General features: G+C 37.8%; 1 protein-coding gene across 1 annotated transcript in view; it reads left to right on the forward strand.

The window, feature by feature from the left end:
• The window catches only part of DPP8 (dipeptidyl peptidase 8), a 67,741-nt gene that overhangs the window by 39,101 nt on the left and 5,986 nt on the right, over positions 1-22,654 (forward strand). Inside the window, exons 12-20 of the mRNA XM_081094300.1 lie at positions 354-513; positions 3,979-4,058; positions 6,303-6,455; positions 6,732-6,867; positions 8,317-8,462; positions 17,752-17,898; positions 19,092-19,244; positions 21,046-21,188; positions 22,201-22,312. Of these exons, the coding sequence (XP_080950426.1) occupies positions 354-513; positions 3,979-4,058; positions 6,303-6,455; positions 6,732-6,867; positions 8,317-8,462; positions 17,752-17,898; positions 19,092-19,244; positions 21,046-21,188; positions 22,201-22,312 (1,230 nt within the window). The remainder of the gene's footprint in view (positions 1-353; positions 514-3,978; positions 4,059-6,302; positions 6,456-6,731; positions 6,868-8,316; positions 8,463-17,751; positions 17,899-19,091; positions 19,245-21,045; positions 21,189-22,200; positions 22,313-22,654) is intronic.

Genomic DNA, 22,654 nt, shown 5'->3' on the forward strand with positions numbered 1-22,654 from the left:
TATGAAAAAAATGTTAAAAAATTTTTCCTCATAATTTCTGTAATAAGATTTATATTCTTAAATAAGCCTCATGCTATGTTTCAAGGATTACAGAAATGGTGGGTAAGTAAAAGCTTTTGGCATTTTTTTCTCCATTTGGAAACATTTATTTCTCAATGCATGAAGTCTTTGACTTAAATAAGATAAATCTGAAATGCCTAGGCAAAATCGTAATTGTAAATATACCATAGCCCCTAGCACCATCAGTTACTTATACTTCAGAATATGCTTATCAAGTCTTTCTCTAGCTTAATTTAATTGTTTACATAGTATTTCATTAATCTGTATATTAAATTAAGCTATTCATTTTACAGATCCATGACATCTTTCATGTTTTTCCCCAAAGTCATGAAGATGAAATTGAATTTATTTTTGCCTCTGAATGCAAAACAGGTTTTCGTCATTTATATAAAATTACATCCATTTTAAAGGAGAGCAAATATAAACGATCCAGTGGTGGGCTACCTGCCCCAAGTAAGAAATCCTTTTTTACTTAAAAAAGAAAAAATGTTGGGGGCAGAAGGTGGGAGGGGCAGGGGTAATGTATTGTCTCTTTTATATACTTTATAAGCATCAATACTGCCTCATTAAACTCAATGCACATACTAAAATACAAATATGTGTATGTATAACAGCGTAAGACAAAGATGTTTTGCTTTGTTTTTATGAGTATGTTTATTTTATTTTTGTTGTTGTGAATCCTCACCTGAGGATATTTTTTCCATTGCTTTTCAGAGAGAGTGGAAGAGAGGGAGCAAGGGAGGAGGAGAAAGAAAGAGAAACATCGATGTGAGAGAGACACATGGACTGGTTGCCTCCTGCATGCTGAGTGTAGGGGGGAGGGGGAGCAAACCCACAATCCAAGTATATGCCCTTGACCGGGAATTGAACTGAAGACCTTTCATCATGCAGTCCAAATCTAACCATTGAGCAACATCTTCCAGGGCTAGTATGTTTATTTTAATGCTTGCAAACCCTAATTGAAAATTACATTCCAAGAGAGTTGAGTTGGCATCAGCCATCTTGCCTGTGCCTCATAGGACAAAGTTCTTGATAGAGATTTCTTAAACTATTGATAATGAATGATCTCTGGGTGGTGGGATTACTTATTTTTACTTTCTGCTTTTGCCTTAACTGTAATTTTTAATTGGCTTAAACTGAGCCCATGTCATTTTTAGATTTAAAAAACTATTTTTAAATGTAATATATAGTTATTAGATATTTTTACTAGATTTTTTAATGTCACCATCTACACTGAAGTTTATTTATAATCATAGCTCTTCAGATGGATTTAATTATGTTGGTCCAAAGTGAAATTAAGTATTGTCAGCTGAAGTTGGGTTGCTTCCTCTTTTTGGCTATTGTGAATAATACTGCTATGAACATGGGTGTACAAATGTCTGTTTGAGACCCTGCTTTCAATTCTTTTGGGTATGTACCCAGAAGTGTAATTGCTAGATGTTATGGTAATTCTATTTAAAATTTATTGAGGAACCATCTTACTCTTCGTTTTCTATTCCTATTAGCAGTACACAGTGTTCCAGTTTCTCCCCATCCTTCCAATACTTGATTATTTTCTGGGGTTTTTGGTGACTTTTTTTTTTAATAATAGTTATCCTAGTGGGTGTGAATGGTATGTCTTTATGATATATATATATATATATATATGTATATATATATATATATGATATATGATATATATTTATCATATATCATATATATATTTTTTAAATATATTTTATTGATTTTTTTTACATAGAGGAAGGGAGAGGGATAGAGAGTTAGAAACATCGATCAGCTACCTCCTGCACACTCCCTACCGGGGTTGTGCCCGCAACCAAGGTACATGCTCTTGACCAGAGTCAAACCTGGGACCCTTGAGTCCGCAGGCTGACGCTCTATCCACTGAGCCAAACCGGTTAGGGCGGTTTTGATTTATATTTCCCTAATGACTAGTGACATTATGCATCTTTTTATGTGCTTATTGGCCATTGAATATCTTCTTTGGAGAAGTGTCTGTTCGAATCCTTTGCAGAGTTTTTAATTGGGTTGCTTGGGTTTTTTTTTTTGTGTGTGTGTGTGTGTTTTAACATGGCCTTTTAAATATTCTTATTTGGGAAACAGCTACATCTTAGGACTAGCAAAGTAAATACTACATATGATTCTATTCCTTTCCTTAGCCTAATTTAAAAAAAAAAAAAAAATAGACAAGCCGAGGCCGGTTTGGCTCAGTGGATAGAGCGTCGGCCTGCGGACTGAAGGGTCCCGGGTTCGATTCCGGTCAGGGGCATGTGCCTGTGTTGCGGGCATATCTCCAGTGGGAGATGTGCAGGAGGCAGCTGATCGATGTTTCTCTCTCATCGATGTTTCTGACTCTCTATCTCTCTCCCTTCCTCTCTGTAAAAAATCAATAAAATATATTTAAAAAAAAATAGACAGGATCTTATATATTTAAGACAGAGTTTCTTCCCTGAGACCCTTAGTTTAATGTGGCCCTTAGTGTGAAATTGTGCTACCAATTCCTTTATTGTTGAGAAATTAAGTCACTTATGGAATTCCAGAAAATTTAGTGATAAAGACAGGTCAGAGAGCTGTGAATAGTAGTTAATTAAGTAAAATACTTTGGGTTCAATAATATGAAAATGATAACTTAAAAAGAAGAACTGTTGCTCTGGCCGGTGAGGTCAGTGGTTAGAGTGTCAGCCTGCACACCCAAATGTCTCAGGTTTTATTCCTGGTCAAGGGCACATACTTGGGTTGCAGGTTTGATTCCCTGGGAGGCAACCAATCAATGTGTCTCTCATATCAACATTTCTCTCTCTCTCTTTCTCCCCTTCCCCCATTCCATCCCTTTCACTCCTTCTAAAAATCAATGGGAAAAAATAAAAGAAGAGCTGTTACCTCAGTTAATACTCATCTCAGAACACCAAGCTCCTGTTCCCTCTCCGTGTCTATTTCTGGGTTTCTCAATTTGTCTACCTCATCTTTCCCTTTTCCTCCTTTTTTTCCTTAGTCGTTCTTGTTCCAAATCTTCTTCCTTTTCCATGATGTCCACTTTATTTTCCTCCTTTCTTTTTTCTTCCTTAAGTGGTTATAATGTGAAACAATTAGTACTTGTTATATATTTGTTAAATGTTTATTTTCTGGCCATCAAATTTAAAGTACTAGGTTGAATTTTTATATCTAAGAAAAAGAAAATAAGTCAAAAATTTTTTAACTTGAGTGGAATTAGCTAAGAGCCTGTACTATCTTATTATTTTATGTCCTCAGCTGTCACTTCCATAGCCATAGTTAGCAGCAGCTAGGCAAAGAGAAATCGTTTCCATTTTTCAATCTCCTTAAACCACCGGGAGAGCCTTATCTGCCAAGACAAAATCTCATAAAGACAAATGGGGCATGTTGGCATTTAATATGGTAATACCTGATATATTTTTAGCAAGTGAAGAACAATTATATTAAAATTTTCCTCCTTAAGTAGTTTATTGCATTTCTAGAAGAAATGCCTTGTTGACCCAATTAGACTTCATTTGTCTAACCAAAGGTCTGTGAATGCAGGTGCTTTTGAGTTCTTTTCTGGCTTTGCCATGAAAATCAATTTTGCTTTTTCACTTTATTTGCATGGATCATTCCATCATTATTCCAGAGTATTATGAAGATGTATAACTTGAATTTTTTAAACGGTTGACCTTTTCTTTTTAGGGTGAACTTCACCTAACATTAAATTAACCATTTTTAAATGAACATTGGCATTTAGTATATTCACAGTGTTGTGCAACCACCACCTCTAACTAGTTCTAAAACATTTTCATTATCCCAGACATAACTTGACATTTTAAATATACTTTTTTGGAAAAAAGAGTTTAGAATACTATTCTTTATTGTTTCATTTGCTTATATAGTCTGGTATAAAGTGCTGACTTATAACTATATTATCTTTAGGTGATTTCAAGTGTCCTGTCAAAGAAGAAATAGCAATTACCAGTGGTGAATGGGAAGTTCTTGGCCGGCATGGATCTAATGTATGTCCTTTTATTCTGCTGATATGTTTGGTCCACATCTGCTATGTGTATGTAGTGCAACTTCATATGACCCCAATGTTTTGAGTCTTAATTTAAATTATAAATCTCACCCATTTTATAGCCCTGGTATTAGATGTGTACTGGTTATTACAGGTCACCATTTTCAAATATTGTGTTGCTACTTAATAAGGGAAGGGCTAATCCATGCTTCTCAAACTTAGCAAAAATTGTAAATTAAACTACAGTTTGAAAATTACTTTAAAGGTCTTACAAACTACTCATGTCATTTCTATATTAGAAGTTACATTTACTGCTTCTGAGGTAGTGATTCTCTTTCATTCATCTGTTTATCTTATTTCACAAATTTAAAATTTCATCCACCATCTGCAATGAGTGATAGAAATTTATACAGAGAGTAGATTGATAGGGAAAAGGAGGGAAATTCACCCTCTGTTTCACTCTCAGCATGTAGCTTTCTGTGGTTATTGAGTGAATTCTAATTTTTCTTTTGACTTTCATAGTACCTTATGTTGGTTTCAACTTTCAGTTAAGTGGTCAGTTTTATGAAGTCTCTTAAGAACTCCATCCTGCCGAAACCAGTTTGGCTCAGTGGCTAGAGCGTCCGCCTGTGGACTGGGGGGGTCCCAGGTTTGATTCCGGTCAAGGGCGTGTACCTGGGTTGCGGGCACATCCCCAGTGGGAGATGTGCAGGAGGCGGCTGATCGATGTTTCTCTCTCGTCGATGTTTCTAGCTTTCTGTCTCCCTTCCTCTCTGTGAAAAAAATCAATAAAATATATTAAAAAAAAAAAAAAAGAACTCCATCCTTTATATGTGTGATACATACAGTGAAATTGATGTATACTACCAGGATTTAGTGAAGGCCTATTTTTTCCTCAAATTGATTTGGAGATTTATTGAAGGATTGTGTATACTAGCTACTAGAGAAGTCACTCATAGTCCCCGGGTGATTGAGAAAGAATGAGGATCCAGGTCCCAGGCTTGTTTTTGTTGGTAAAAATTGTATAATATTATAGGCAACCTTCAAAGTCTAATTATCACTGAGTTTCACATGGTCTTCTGGTTATATATTCAAATAAAAATTTTTTCTGTTTAGGGACTTTGGATGTTGTCAACTGAGAAAAAAATCTTATTGTGGAATTCTAAGTTTTTATAATAAAAAATTATACTAATGTAAACTTTTTTGAGTTCTGAATGAAGACTTAAGAGATCTTTTCCATACTTATTTATAAACTATACCAATATTGAAACTGTGGTTGAGTTTAATTATTCCCCAACCCAATAAATGAAACACTTTTGCAGATTTGTACAGAAGACCAAAAGTACTATCTAAGATAATACTGCAGTAACTGAGAAATATATAGGATGCCGAAATTAGACTGTGTTAAGTGTGCATGAATGGTTGGCCTAAGGTGCAATATAGCTATTATTTTTCCTATAGATGGTCGTCATTTTAACAGAATAATTCTTGTATTTTAAGAAAAGCATACATTCTGACCATATAGGAAACTACCAATAGTGTGCAACTCTGGTGTCCTTTTTTCTTCTGGACAGGATCTGTTCTTAGCTATAAGTCATAAACAAACCCGACAGGAACACTTGTGGAAATTTTTTTAAAAAGAGGCACAAGTCAAAGGATGATTCACATGATTCTGAATAAAACTGGGGGTTGTTGCCGAAACCGGTTTGGCTCAGTGGATGGAGCATCAGCCTGTGGACTGAAGGGTCCCAGGTTCGATTCCGGTCAAGGGCATGTACCTGGGTTGTGGGCATATCCCCAGTGGGAGATGTGCAGAAGGCAGCTGATCGATGTTTCTCTCTCATCAATGTTTCTAACTCTCTGTCTCTCTCCCTTCCTCTCTGTAAAAAATCAATAAAATACATTTAAAAAAAAACACACAAAAAAGCCAAACCGGTTTGGCTCAGTGGATAGAGCATCGGCCTGCGGACTGAAAGGTTCCAGGTTCGATTCCGGTCAAGGGCATGTACCTTGGTTGCGGGCACATCCCCAGTAGGAGGTGTGCGGGAGGCAGCTGGTCGATGTTTCTCTCTCATTGATGTTTCTAACTCTCTATCCCTCTCCCTTCCTCTCTGTAAAAAATCAATAAAATATATTTTAAAAAAAAACACACAAAGAAACAAACAAACTGGGGATTGTTGGTTGAATTACTGACCTTGCCAAGGTCATGCCAGCTCTGATTTTTATGTTGTTGTTATTTTGACAGATCCAGGTTGATGAAGTCAGAAAGCTGGTATATTTTGAAGGCACCAAAGATTCTCCTTTAGAACATCACCTGTACGTGGTCAGTTATGTAAATCCTGGAGAAGTGACAAGGCTGACCGACCGTGGCTATTCCCACTCTTGCTGCATCAGCCGGGTATGAAGTTCCTGTTTGAAAAGGGTTTCCTGTCATAGAAAAAAACCTCTATTCTTATGTTACTCCATTTGAGTAATGTGGAAATCGGTCAAATTGGCTTGCAGAAGTCTGATTCTCGGGAAAAACTTTGAAAAGTTTAACATTAACTTCAGCATTGTGTATGTACATAAATGCTCAGACTCTTATACTCCTCCTGTGGCATCAGAGCAGATATAGTAGCAGATAACATTTGTTACTGTTCCCTGGGGGAAAAATAACTGTTTCTTCTTTCTCTAGCATTGTGACTTCTTTATAAGTAAGTACAGTAACCAGAAGAATCCACACTCTGTGTCCCTTTACAAGCTGTCAAGTCCTGAAGATGACTCAACTTGTAAAACAAAGGAATTTTGGGCCACCATTTTGGATTCAGCAGGTACTCATTCCCCTGAACCTGATCTTAAGTAGGATTAGCACATTAATTATTATAGGCAACCTTATTATAGGCTCTAAAACCTGTGTGATATGTCCACATTCCCATCTCTCACTACACCTGTTTCCGAGCTGCTGGCTTTCTGATTGATCCCACCCCTCCTATTCTGACAACTACCAAGTAATGTGGGCTACCTCCCACTCGAGGCAGGAGCAGGTCTGGAAGGCCTTTCTTTAAAAAAATATATATTTTTATTGATTTCAGAGAGGAAGGGAGAGAGAGAGAAACATCAATGATGAGAGAGAATCATTGATCGGCTGCCTCCTGCACACCCCCCACTGGGGATCGAGCCCGCGACCCAACGTGTCCTTGACCAGAATCGAACCTGGGACCCTTCAGTCCACAGGCCCGACGCTCTATCCACTGAGCCAAACCAGCTAGAGCTGGAAGGCCTTTTTGAAAATAGGATTAAAGTAGTCAGCATATCAGCCAAGAAACCATTTGTTTACACATTTGGATGATTTTCCAGATAAACAAATGAGCTTGAAGATAATGGTACCCTGAACTAGTAATACTCTTTGAGCAGTGAAGCTATAGCTTTAGGGAATAACCAGCTAATAACTTTCTTAAACTTTTAAAGCACTTGGAATGGCCATAAAAGAACTCCTGTTCTCTATGGAAGTGAAGAGCATGGTTAATTATCTATTTTTAAAATGTTTGATTTCTTAAACAAAAAATGTACTAATTTTATCTTTTAATCCAGTTAAGTATTTTCATGCATTAATATTTGCTAAGGGATTAAGAATTAGTATAAAATCACAGTATGTAGGTATGTTCTAATGTGCACAATAGAATTTTTAATATAGTGATGATGATGCTTAAACTGTAACATCATCCAGTACACACACAGACTTAGGATAGGTCTGTAAACCAAAGGCTGATCATGACTTTTTTCTGGCTTCTGGTTAGGCTTATTCTCTAATTATCAGAAACAGATGTTTATTGAGCACTTGCCTTGAGCAAATTAAAATGACTAGGTTAAATTTGTGCTTTCAGTTTCTAATCAGATATATGTATTAAACATCAATAAGTTACACCGAACTGAGCACAAAGTATTTGTATAGTTCTGCACAATAATCCTATGTTCCAAGGATTATTCAGAATATGGTATGTTTATTTCTGAAATAGAAAGTTTGATATGTTCATTAGGTTTTCTTTTGTAAAGATAATTTTTTGCTTATCATCTGGAATGGGGATGGTCAGTTATTTGTGTGTGAGTGTGGGTTGTTGTTTTTTTTTTAATTTACTTATTTATTTATTTATTTTTATCTTTTTTTTTTTTGCTTATTTATTTATTTATTTTTGAGTGTGGGTTTATTTTTAACTTGCTATCATATTGTAGAGCTCCTATAACAACTTTTCTTACAGACTCGGTATGTTATTTCCTTGCAGGTCCTCTTCCTGACTATACCCCTCCGGAAATTTTCTCTTTTGAAAGTACTACTGGATTTACATTGTATGGAATGCTTTACAAACCTCATGATTTACAACCTGGAAAGAAATACCCCACTGTGCTGTTCATATATGGTGGTCCTCAGGTGAGTATATTTTATTACATATGTATAATCATTAAGTGTGTTTTACATACAAACATGATTCACATTTGTATTATAGCTATCTACACATAAATCATGAAAATGTTCAATTAGACTTCTGTTAAGAACTTGAAAGCAAATCTTTATAAACTTAAAAAAAAAGCTTAATACAAAGAAGCTCAAGAGAGAAATTACAGGACATTCTAAGAAGCTTTATATGTTTTGTTATATTATTTTGATGTTAAGGCTAAGTTTTTCCTTTCCAGTGAAGAAATGATATGTGAAAAACACAGTATAAAAACTCTCTGGTTATCTAGAGTTTAAGACTAACAGATAACCTCATATTAGTGTTTAAGTTTTAAAAGTCAGTTATTTAAGTTAAGATTTGAGCATTGTTGAGCCTCTGCTATTATTGACTCTGGCTTATGTTTTAATTATCCAGTTTAGGAGTTTAGGAAGCTGGCTAATTTGTAAATCAGTGTCAATTTCTTAATTTACAGTAAGAACTGTAACTGTTGTGGGGAATGAAATACTCATTTCAGTAGGAAAATATGTTGTTTTCTATCTAAAGAAATTTTGGGGAGAAATGCAAATAATTAAACTTCTTGGTAAATAAAAAGAGTTTTAACAGTTATTTTTAGAAAGCCATGGTAACATGATGAATTTCCACTCTTCATTCTAAGCTGTATCTCTTAAGCAACTAGAATACTTTTACTAGCTAGTTAAGGCAACTGCTGTACTACTATTCATCATTGTAAAAAGTTTAACCTTGATTTTCCTTTCTCTATATTAAATATTAGCATGCGAGTATTAAGTACATTCCATTGTCTATCAGAGTAAAGTATTTCGGGTCAGTGAATTGGTTAATTGGTAATTTTTTAAAATGTTTATTCTTGATTATATATCTTACATTGAGCCATTGAGGAAATTAGAATATAATTACACTGTTTTGTACTCAGTAAATATCCTTTACAATTATGCCGAGTTATTTAGTATCTGAAACTATATCTAGATTTCAACTCATCCAAAAAATAAAAGTAAAATAACTACATAAACCATAAACTCTCAGCAATGATCTCTATAAAGTTAAATCACTTTGCCATCGTTAAGTGTGTTTTACAAACAAACATGATTCACATTTGTATTATAATGATCTACACATAAATCATGAGAATGTTAAATTAGACTTCTGTTAAAAACTTGAAGTCAAATCTTTTTTTTTTTTTTTAAATATATTTTATTGATTCTTTACAGAGAGGAAGGGAGAGAGATAGAGAGTTAGAAACATCGATGAGAGAGAAACATCGATCAGCCGCCTCCCGCACATCTCCCACTGGGGATGTGCCCGCAACCCAGGTACATGCCCCTGACCGGAATCGAACCTGGGACCTTTCAGTCCGCAGACCGACGCTCTATCCACTCAGCCAAACCGGTTTCGGCAAGTCAAATCTTTACAAACTTTTTTTTAAGGCTTAATACAAAGAAACTCAAAAGAAATTACAGGACACTCAGAAGCTTTATATTTTGTTATATTATTTTGTTATTAAGGCTAAGTTTTTCCTTCCCAATGAAGAAATGATACATGAACTATGTGAAAAACACAGTATAAAAACTATCTGGTTATCTAGATTTTAAGACTAACAGATACCTCATATTAGTAAAGTTTTAAAAGTCTAAGCCAAATGAAAAGACACTCAATATCACTAGTCATTAGGGAAGTGCAAATCAAAACCACAGTGAGACACCACATCATACCCATTAAGAGAGCTGTGGTCCATTCACTATGGCAGTTCTTTAAAAAGTTAAACAGAATTACAGTCTGATGGACAATCCCATTTCTGGTGTATATGCAAGGCAGATATGTGAACAGACACTTGCACTCCAATGTCCATTGCAGTGTTACTCATAGTAGCGAAAAGGTAGAAGCAACCCCCAGTATCTATTGACAGATGAATGGGTAAACATAATGTGGTACATGATGGAATATTATATAGCCTTAAAAATATAGAACATGGATGAACCTTGAGGACATTGTGCTAACTGAAATAAGCCAGACACAAAAGGACAAATATTGTATTACTAGGGGCCCGGTGCACGAAATTCGTGCACTGGGTGTGGGCGGGGGGGGGGGGGGGAGTCTCCCTCAGCCCAGCCTGCCCCCTCTCACATACTGGGAGCCCTCAGGCGTTGACCCCCATCACCCTCCAATCGCCTGATCGGCCCCTTGCCCAGGCCTGACGCCTCCGCCAGAGGTGTCAGGCTTGGACAGGGGACCTCCATCTCCCCCCGATCACTGGCTCTGGCCCCCGCCCAGGCCTGAGGCCTCTGGCCCAGGAATCATGCCTGGGCAGGGGACCCCCATCTCCCTCTGATCGCTTGCTCCACCCCCCGCCCAAGCCTGACGCCTCTGACCCAGGCTTCAGGCCTGGGCACGTGGACCATCATATCCCCCCAATCCCCGGCTCCGCCCCCCACCCAGACCTGATGCCTCGGCCAGAGGAGTTGACCCTCATCACCCTCCGATCACCAATCACCGGATTGGCACCTTGACCAGGCCTGAGGCCTCCGGCAGAGGTGTCAGGCCTGGGCAGGGGACCCCCAGCTCCCCGCGGTTGCAGGCTCCGCCCCTGCCCAGGCCTAACGCCTCTGGCCTAGGCGTCCGGCCCGGGCAGCGGGGACCTGCAGTGGCAGCGGGGGGGCGCCGCGATTGTGGGCTTCGCTTTTTGCCAGGCAAGGGACCCCTAGCTCCTGGGACTGCCAGCTTCGACCGTGCCCAGCTCCCATCGCTGGCTCCACCCCTACTTCCTGCTATCACTGGCCAGGGCGGCAAAGGCGCCTGATTCTCCGATCATGGCTGGGGGGCAGCTCTTAGCTCCCCCCTGGGTTTCAGATCACTGTCAGTGGCAGGGGGCTTCTTCCTGCTTTCCCTTTCGCCTCCCTGCATTGTGCCTACATATGCAAATTAGCCGCCATCTTGTTGGCAGTTAACTGCCAATCTTAGTTGGCAGTTAACTGCCAATCTTAGTTGGCAGTGAATTTGCATATAGCCCTGATTAGCCAATGAAAAAGGTATCGCCGTACGCCAATTACCATTTTTCTCTTTTATTAGTGTAGATTCTACTTGTATGAGGCACCTAAATAAGCAAATTCATAGAAACAAATTAGAAGTTGTCAGGGATTGAGGGAGAAATAGGAAGTTCTATTTAATAGGTATGGAGGGAGTTTCTGGTTGGGATGATAAAAAAGTTGTGGAAATGGATAGTGGTAATGGTTGCACAACCGTGTGAATGTACTTAATGCCACCGAACTGTACACTTAAAATGGCTGAAATGATCATTTTTTTAAAATATATTTTTATTGATTTCAGAGAGGAAGGGAGAGGGAGGGAGAAATATCAGTGATGAGAGAGAATCATTGATTGGCTGCCTCCTGCATGTTCCCTATTGGGTATTGAGCCTGCAACCTGGGCATGTGCCCTTGACCAGAATTGAACCCGGGACCCTTCAGTCCGCGGGCCAACACTCTATCCACTGGGCCAAACTGGCTAGGACTGAAATAATAAATTTTATGTTATGTATATTTTACATAATAAAAAAAATCTTAGTGTAATTTAAAAAATTGTTTGGAATACTTTATGAACACAACTGGAGTCTTTGGGGTTTTCTATGTACAGTATCATGTCATGACAGTTTTACTTCTTCTTTTCTAATTTGGATGCCTTTTATTTCTTCTTGTCTGATCGCTATGGCTAGCACTTCCAGTACTATGTTGAACAGGAGTGGTGAAAGTGATCATCCCTGTCTTGTTCCTGTTCTTAGGGGAAATGGCTTTAGTTTTTGCCCATTGAATATGATGTTGGCTATAGGTTTGTCATATATGGCCTTTATCATGTTGAGATATACTTCCTCTGTTCCCACTTTGCTGAGGTTTTTATCAAAAAGGGGTGTTGAGTTTTGTTGAATGCTTTTTCTGCATCTATTGATATGATCATGTGATTTTTGTCTTTCAATTTGTTTATGTGATGTATCACATTTATTGATTTGCGAATATTGTACAAGCCTTGCATCTCTGGAATAAATCCCACTTGATCATGCATGGTACATGATCTTTTTAATATATTCCTGGATGCAATTTTGCTAATATTTTGTTGAGGATTTTAGCATCTATGTTCAGGGATATTGGCCTGTAATTCTCTTCCTTTGTAATGTCTTTATCTGGTTTTGGAATTAATTACTGCCTCTATTTCATCAGTTGTTATTGGACTATTCAGGTTTTTTGATTCTTCCTGATTTAGTTTTGGGAGGTTGTATTTTTCTAAGAATTTGTCTATTTCATCCACGTTGTCCAGTTTGTTGTTCATAGTATTTTCTGTGGTGTCAGTGGTTACTTCTCTACTTTCATTTCTGATTTTATTTATTCGAGTCCTCTCTCTTTGTTTCTTGATGAGTCTGGCTAATGGTTTATCAATTTTGTTTAGCCTTTCAAAGAACCAGCTCTTGGTTTCATTGATTTTTTGTATTGTTTTTTTAGACTCTATGTTATTTATTTCTGCTCTAATCTTTATTATTTCATTTCTTCTACTTACTGTAGGCTTTTCTTGTTTTTCTCTTTCTAGTTCTTTAAATTGTAGGGTTACATAGTTTATTGGTGATTTTTTTGTTTTTTGAGATTGCCTGTAGTGTGCTATGAACTTCCCTCTCAGGACTGCTTTTGCTATGTCCCAGAGATTTTGGGTTGTTGTGTGTTCATTTTCATTTGTTTCCAGGAAGTTTTTTTTATTTCTTTCTTGATCTCATTGGTAACCCAATCTTTGTTTAATAACATGCTATTTAGCCTCCATGTGTTTGAATGTTTTGGGGCGTTTTTACGTAGTTGATTTCTAATTTCATTCCACTGTAATCTCAGATGATGCTTGATATGATTTCAATCTTCTTGAACTTGTAGAGACTTGTTTTGTGTCCTAACATGTCGTCTATCTTTGTGAATGATCCATGTGCACTTGAGAAGAATGTATATTCTGCTACGTTGGGGTGAAATGTTCTATAACTGTCAATTAAATCCATCTGATCCAGTGTGTCTTTTAGAATCTCTGTTTCCTTGTTAAGTTTTTGTCTGGAAGATCTATCCAGTGAAGTCAGAGGAGTGTTAAAGTCCCTACTATGACTGTATTGTTGTTGATCTCTCCGTTAAAGTCCTCTAGAAGTTTTTTTATATATGTAGGTGCTCCTATATTAGGTGCATATATGTTTGTTGGATTGATCCCTTTAGTATTATGTAATGACCTTTGTTGTCTCTTGTAATAGCCTTTATTTTAAAGTCTATTTTGTCGGATATGAGCATTGCTACTCCAGCTTTTCTTCTTTTCTATTTGCGTGGAAAATGTTTTTCCATCCCTTCACTCTCATCCTGTGTGTCTTTTGTTTTGAGGTGGGTCTCTTGTAGACAGCATATACTGGTAGTTGGATCATGTTTTTGTATCCATTCAGCTACCCTACGCCTTTTGATTGGAGCATTTAATCCATTTACATTTAGGGTTATTACTGATAGGTACTTACTTATTGCCATTTTAACACATTAAGCGCCCAGCCTGTTTTGTCTTCCAGACAGAAAGTATAGTGTCACTCACCGGTGACTGGGCGCTTAACGTGTTAATTCTATATGGCTAGGTTTCTCTCTCTGTTTCTTCTTCTCATTACAGCAATCCCTTTAGCATTACTTGTAATGCTGGCTTGGTGGTGATATACTCCTTTAGCCTTTTTTTGTCTTGGAAGCTCTTTATTTGACGGTCTTATTTTGAATGATAGCCTTGCTGGATATAGTAATCTTGGTCTCAGATCCTTGCTTTCCATCACTTTGAGTACTTCATGCCATTCCCTTCTGGCCTTTGGAGTTTCTGATGAGAAATCAGGTGTCAGCCTTATGGGAACTCCTTTGTAGGTGACAGTTTTCTTTTCTCTTGCTGCCTTTAAGATTCTCTCTTTGTCTTTAATTTTTGGCATTTTAATTATGTGTCTGGGCATGGGCCTGTTCGGGTTCTTCTTGTTTGGGGTTCTCTGTGCCTCCTGCACTTGTGTGACTTTTCCCTTTACCAGGTTAGGGAAGTTTTCTGCCATTATTTCTTTAAACACCTTCTTTATGCCTTTCTCCCTTTTTGCCTCTTTTGGCATACCTGCTATCCTAATATTGTTATGTTTCACATTGTCCCACAGCTCCCTTAAGCTGTCCTCCTGTTTTTTAATTGTTTTTTCTTTTTAGTTTTCTGATTGAGTGATATTTTCAACTCTGTCTTCTAATTCATTGATTTGATCCTCGGCTTCCCCTAATCTGCTGTGTATTCCTTCTAATGTGTTCTTTTTTTTTTTTAATATATTTTATTGATTTTTTACAGAGAGGAAGTGAGAGGGATAGAGAGCTAGAAACATCGATGAGAGAGAAACATCGACCAGCCGCCTCCTGCATATCTCCTACTGGGGATGTGCCCGCAACCCAGGCACATGCCCTTGACCGGAATCGAACCTGGGACCCTTCAGTCCGCAGGCCGACGCTCTATCCACTGAGACAAACCGGTTTCGGCCTAATGTGTTCTTTATTTGTGTTCTGTCATTCTTTATCTCAGACTGTTCTTTTTTCATAGTTACTATATCTTTCTTCATGCTGTTGAGCATTTTTACCATCACTATTCTGAACTCTGATCCAGATAAATTTTTTTATCTCTGCTTTATTTATCTCTTCTTCTGGAGAATTCTCTAGTTCTTTCATTTGGGGGTTGTTTCTTTGTCTCTTCATTTTGGCTTTCCATTTGGGTTTGTGACTATGTATTAGGTAGATCTTCTACACCTCTCTATGAACTCAACTGTACTTTCTTGCACTTATAGAAACAATTCCTTTCTCAAAGTGTTCCTTAGAAACATTCAAATTTGGTGAGGCCATAGGAGAAGCTGACATTCAGTTTGCAGGGAGATTTCCCTAGGAGACTTTCCATGGTAGAATGCCTCTGGCACTTCAACCCACAGGGAAATCAATTCATCCTCTTGCTGGATGACTCCATTTGCGTTTATTATGAAAAGGCTCCTTTCTAATGGCACATTATAGCCTTGTGAAACTTGATTAAATCATGTCAGTGGCCCATGTTTGTTTTTGGTGTGTAGTCAGGTCAGAGTGTCACAATTCAAGGCCTGGCCAGCGTGGCTCAGTGTTTGAGCGTCAACCTATGAACCAGGAGGTCACGGTTTGATCTAGACAGTGAGGATATCGCAGTGCACAACTCAGACTAATGATCCACCCTTATAAAGCTTAATGAGGAAAATAACAAGTAGACACAAAATACATATTACTTCATAAATGGAAGGCTATGAATAATTGTTCGGAAAGAGGATGGCAAAATCACTAAAATGGAAGTTCCAATAGGAAGGTAAGGAAAAGTCTCTACAGAGGATGAGAAAGAATGAGCCACATTAAAGATCTAAGGGAAGAGCATTTCAGAAAGAGGGAACAGTAAATGTCAAGTTCAAGGTCCTGTGGTTATAATCATAGTTGATAATAAGGTTAGAGTACAGTGCATAGGGAAAGAAATGGTATGAGATGAGAGGTCAGAGAAATTGCCAAAGGTCAGACAATGTAGAGTCTCAAAGGCAATGGTAAGGAGTTTACCATTGGAGGGCGCTAAGCTACAAAATAGTAGCTGATTTACATTTTTAAAACATTGCTCTGCTACCTTATGAACAGACTATTGGAGGACAAGAATAATAGAAACAGGAAGACCAGTTTGACAGTTGTTACAGTGGTACTGATGTCCAAATGTTCAAAACGAGAAGATTTTCTACACCTCCCACCCCAGTCGAACCCAATAAATGCTCGGTAGCTATTTATTGAGGGAAGGTAGTGTTGATTCTTATTTTAATTGATTTTTTAGAAAGAGACTAACATCAGTTTGTTGTTCCACTTTTTTATGCATTCATTGGTTGATTCTTTTAGATGCTCTGACCAGGAATCAAACCTGCAAGCTTGGCATATGGGGACAACACTCAAACCAGTTGAGCTATCTAGCCAGGGCCAATGTTGATTCTTGTTTAACTCCTGACTGACTTGGCTTTCCCATTGGTATCAGCCAGAGAAAACTTCTTTCTCATTTGCCAGGACTTTTTTGTTGTTGTTTAATATCTATCTAGTGTCCGCCAAACCTTGACCTTCTGTAATTTTCTTCCCACTAATTAAAGTCCTCTTTTCACTAGATAGTTTATTCCTGGTGAAACACAAAGCTACATTTAATTTCCCAGTCATTTTTATGTATAGTTTTTGGGCAATAAAGGTATTTAAGAATTATTCTGCCTTTTGCACTGATTTTTGTAATAGGGAAAAAGTACCTAGACTAATCACAGTATTTTATTAAAATATTAAGTTTTCCTACTACTGGTCAAAGATAATCCCAGAAGAGATAGGTAGGGAAGAAAAATGATCTATTTATCCTCGTCTCTACCATTTGACATAGTTCTTCAGGGTAGAAGTAATCATTTTAGTAACTTTGTCTATGGGGTAGGTTAAATCTCTTGTCTTATATGTAATTAATATCTAGGTTATAGTTTTAAAATCATTTAGTTGCTGAGTAATTGCCCTGAATTAAGTGTGAAGTTAAGAAAGAAAAGAAGTACCCTCCTACCTAAAACCATGTCAGTGTTTCCTTGTCTTTGGATACGTAAGATTTGGAGGCAGAGAAATGTGGACTTGGAGAAATCTGAGGCCAGCTTGCTCCCTGCAGGCTCACGATCAACCATCCCACATAGAAGAAAAAGAACAGAAAGAAGAGCCTGACTGGCGTGGCTCAGTGGCTGATCATAGACCCACGAACCAGTTCAATTCCAGGTCAAAACACAAACCCAGTGTGTGGGCTTGGTCCCCAGTGTGGTGCGTGTAAGAGGCAGCCGATCAATGATTCCTTCTCATCATTGATGTTTCTCTCTCTCTCTTCTTTTCCCTTCCTCTCTGAAATCAATAAAAATACATTAAAAAAGGAAAAAGAAGCAACATAAACATGACAAGATTTAAGTTAATTTAAAAATAAGTGGAGGGGGGGAAAGAGTTGTAATCAGTGGGCATTAAGTCTCAGTTAAGCCAGATGAATAAGTTCTAGAGATCTTCTGTACAACATTGTCCTATAATTAATGATACTATATTATTTTAAAGGCAAAATAATGTTATAAATTTAAGCTTTCTACTTTTCAAAGTGTCCTGCTTCTATTATGCTTTTGTATGCTACCATATAATAAATTTCACTGAAGTTGTATTTCTTCCTCAGGTGCAGTTGGTGAATAATCGGTTTAAAGGAGTCAAGTATTTCCGTTTGAATACTCTAGCCTCCCTGGGTTATGTGGTTGTAGTGATAGACAACAGAGGATCCTGTCATCGAGGGCTTAAATTTGAAGGCGCCTTTAAATATAAAATGGTGTGTGAACATACAAACATTTTTCTTTCAAAGACACATTTTCTGGTGCATTGTTTGGTGTGAAATCCCAGAGAGAGAGAGTCGGGGGAAGGGGCTGTGAGTGAATGAGAGAGTGTGTGTGTTAGAGTTTGGGGATGGGAGGGAAGATGCATCTTGATATTCACTAGGCTAGCTCGTATCCACTTGTATATAATTTTGGGGAGCTGAGATAGAACCACCTTTACATAGAAATAGCCTCTCTTCCTTTTTTGTATATCCAGCTTAGCCAGAAGGCAGCAACATTTAGCTTTCAGCATCCTGTACACTATTGAGAGGAATAATTGAGATTTGTTCTGTCCTCTGTGAAGAGAGAAACCAACTGGTTAGTGCCTTCCTTGTGACAAGCCTCTTTCTCTCTACAGGAAGCTTTAAATGCTACCTTTTAGAGATGCCCCATGTCCTTTCTGCTGCTTTGGGAAATGATGAGAATCCGATGTTCCTTTTGCACAGTAAGGCAATTACTGTGTTTGCCAGTGTATTGGACATGCTGAGTAAGACATGGGGATTTTCTCCCACAGCCAGTTCTTTGACCTTATGTTGTATTCTCATGTAAGTTTTTTGTTTTTATTTTTGTTTTTTGCTCAGTGAAGTGAGATTGTGTGCACTGGCAGGCCTAGTAATACAGACAGGGTGGAGGTGGTAGGAATTAAGACTTCATAGGACTTTAAAGAAATGGTATGTTCAGTTCTTAGAGATATACTACGGGGAAACAGGAGGATAAGGCCTCAAGAGTGATTCCTTCGACTCTACTGCATTACATTTTAAAAAGGAGAAGTGAAATTAGTCAACCACTTAAGGGGGCTAATTTTTTGCCTTTAGGTATGGGAAGGCTTGTTACAAGGAAGATGCTAACTCTTAGCAGACAACAGAACAAATGGAACAAGTGGGAAATACCCATATGGTAAGGGACAGTTTGGGTTGCAGTAGGAAAGAAATTTATGACTAAGGGATAACTAAACTCTAGGGCAGACTAGCAACAGAAGCTATAGGCTCCTATCTCTAAATACAGTTTTTAAAAAAGTTTTTTGGGCAGTGAGTTCTAATCTAAAAAAAACGACAGGTATTTTTAATAACTTTTTTTTTTAGCTTCAGAAGCACTCTTATAATGAGACTTTTATTCATTAATCAGTGAAATGTTCTCTCTTTTTTGACAGGGACAAATAGAAATTGATGACCAGGTAGAAGGACTCCAATATCTAGCTTCTCGATATGATTTCATTGATTTAGATCGTGTGGGCATCCATGGCTGGTCCTATGGAGGATACCTCTCCCTGATGGCATTAATCCAGAGATCAGATATCTTCAGGGTATGTGACTTCCTAATGCACTTTTGGTAATAAGGATAGAATTTTCGGTAAATTGAGGATATAAGAAAATGATGATTTTTCTGAAGTTTTACAAAGTTGGCATTATTATGAATGTTAGGATTTCTGTGGGGTTTTTTTGTTTGTTTGTTTTGCTTGTTAATCCTCATCTAAGGATTTTTATTTTCCCCCTGTTGATTTCTGGAGAGAGAAAAAAAACATGGACATGAGAGAGACACATTGATTGGTTGCCTCCCCCACATGCTGCTACTGGGGCTAAGGAACCTGCAACCGAGGTATTCGTGAACTTGACCAGACATTGAACCCTCGACTCTTTAGTTCTCAGGCAATGCTGTAACCACTGAGAAAACTGGCCAGAGTGGTTTTTGTGTCTTAATAGCAATGTGAGATAATAGAAATATCTGTCAACTTGTGTATCCATATGAGCTGTATATTTACATGTTGGCTATTTTTTTAAAAACCACTTGTCGGCCTAGTTGGTTGGCTCAGTGGATAGAGCGTGGGCCTGTGGACTGAAGGGTCAATTCTGGTCAAGGGCACATGTCTGGGTTGCGCACTCAATCCCCAGTGTGGGGCGTGTAGGAGGCAGCTGATCGATGATTCCCATCATTGATGTTTCTATCTCCCTCTCCCTTCCCCTCTGAAATCAATAACAATATATTTTAAGAAAATAGATGCTAACAGTGGTTAAGGGAGTGGGAATTATGAGTAGTGGGGTTTTTTATATAGGGTAGGGCAAAAGTAAGTTTACAGTTGTTCATATGAAAAATAAAACAATCATTAATAAATAATAATATAAGAATAAACTGTTTTATGTATTCATAACTATAAACCTACTTTTGCTCCACCCTTTATTTCAATAACATCATTTTATTTTATAGTGAGAAATAATTTTTACTTTTAAGAATAAATATGGCCCTGGCTGGTGTTGCTAAATGATTAGAACATAAGCCCACTCATGGAAGGGTCACAGGTTTGATTCCCAGTCAAGGGCACATGCCTGGGTTGCAGGTTCGATCCCTGGCCCCAGTTAGGGCTCATGCTGTAGGCAACCAATGTTTCTTTCTCTCTCTCCTCCTCCCCTCCCTTCCGCTCTTCTACTCTGTCTAAAAAAGTCAATGAAAAAAAATATCCTCAGATGAGGATTAACAAAAAGATTTTTTTTTAAATGATAAGGTTTTATTTTGTTTTAATGTATATTCAGTTAATCTTTATTTATAATAACCACAAGGTGAACTCTGAAAACTATCGTAATTTCTCCAGGTTTATAGCTGTCAAGAATATAATTATAATATTTAAATATAAAAGTGCGTGTGGGAACCTTAAAATGAGGTAACTATCTAATGCTTAAATATATTTCATTTATTACTTTAAATTCTGTACTGCCAACAGAAGCTTAAAAAAAAAAAAAAGATTGTTTTTTCTATATAAAACTGACACTTCTAGCACATTTTTCTCCAGTGGCAGGAATGAGTTTATACTGAGGCATTCATATGTTCTAGTTCAGTATACCCTTTTAACAAACATGCTTATATTTCAACTAGCCCATATTAAGGGTTTGGTATACAGCATGCCTATGGAACAAAACGTTAACTGACTCACAAAGTATCAAGTTCTTGACCTTGGCACTCCACTTTGGTTTTTTGAGTGTCCTAAGACCATGTAGCTCCAGTAGTGGAGCTAAAGCCTAATGATATTATTAGCCTATTAACTTGCAGTTAAAACCTCTTTGCTAGCCATTCTTTTCTGGACCACACTTGACTATCACTATTGTCGTATGCAGGTTGCTATTGCTGGAGCCCCAGTCACTCTGTGGATCTTCTATGATACAGGCTACACAGAACGTTACATGGGTCACCCTGACCAGAATGAACAGGGCTATTACTTAGGATCTGTGGCCATGCAAGCAGAAAAGTTCCCCTCTGAGTAAGTTTAAGCTTTTAAATTAAGATGATAAATTTAAAATTTTATTTAATAGTAATGAAAACTACAGATACTGTAACCATGACCAATATTTTATAGAATACTAATATGGCATGGGTGATTCTCAAAGCTGAATTATAGGCCATTTCCTATCATTTGTGTGTGGGTTTTTTTTTTTACAAGTTATATTTGAAACAATTTGCTTGTGCTATAAAATAAGTTTAAGTGCACTACTATTTAAGGTGGAAAAAATTTTTATTTCTGTGTTATTTTACAAATAATGTTTATGATTTTTCATTTTCTGGGGACATGCCATTATTATTGACTAGAGGCCTGGTGCACGAATTTGTGCAGCAATGGGTCCCTTGGTCTGGCCTGTGGGATCGGGCCGAAACCGGCTCTCCAACATCCCCCAAGGGGTCCCAGATTGCAAGAGGGCACAGGCCAGGCCAAGGGACCCCACCGGTGCATGATCAGGGCCGGGGAGGGATGCGGAAGGTTGGCCAGCCGGGGAGGGACTGCAGGAGGGTTCCAGGGTGTGTCCTGCCCTTCTCGCTCAGTCCTGATGGGCCAGACCCCAGCAGCAAGCTTACCTACCAGTCAGAGCGTCTGCCCCCTGGTGGTCAGTGCACATCATAGTGACTGGTTGACCGATCGACTCTGCCCCCTGATGGTCAGTGCATGTCATAGCGAGCAGTTGAGCGGCCTTAGCATATTATGCTTTGATTGGTTGAATGGATGACCGGACACTTAGCATATTACATATTAGGCTTTTATTATATAGGATGTGTGCTAATATCTTAATAGCAAATTGTACAATGTTCTTTTTATTTTTTAAATCTTTCATACACGTAGCATCTGGTTAGTATTTTACAAATATATTAATATTAAAAATGTTGAGTCCTTGTTCTACAGTATAAGGAGGTTAGCATAGGTAATTGTGATTAGTTTAAGGAGTTAAGTGGTTTTCTCAAACTCTATTTTGCCTAATCCTCTGATGTTTCCATTTCTCCAGACCAAATCGTTTACTGCTCTTACATGGATTCTTGGATGAGAATGTCCATTTTGCACACACCAGTATATTATTGAGTTTTTTAGTGAGGGCTGGAAAACCATATGATTTACAGGTGAGTTTTTCTACATTTTTAAAATAAATAGTGATTAGTGTTTGATTACTTCAAAATACAATAAATTATGAAGCAAGGCCTAATTTCCAGCTGTGACCATTCTTTGTTTAAGAGAACTAAAGTAATAGGCCTAGTTAATAGTACCCCTAGTTGGATAAAAATTAAGATTCTGTTAAAGTCAGGCTGAAGACTGGCCTATTGGATTCCATGATGTGTGTATCTGTATCTGCTTTCAGTTTGTAATCATGGGAAAGATGGCAGGAGTCGATTTCTGTCCTCCTTTGATTTTCTTCTTCCCCTTGGAAGGGTGAGGAAATGTTACTTAATTACATTGTTGTGCAA

This window comes from Myotis nattereri (genome assembly GCF_964212035.1).
Source record: "Myotis nattereri genome assembly, chromosome: 1".
NCBI lineage: Eukaryota > Metazoa > Chordata > Mammalia > Chiroptera > Vespertilionidae > Myotis > Myotis nattereri.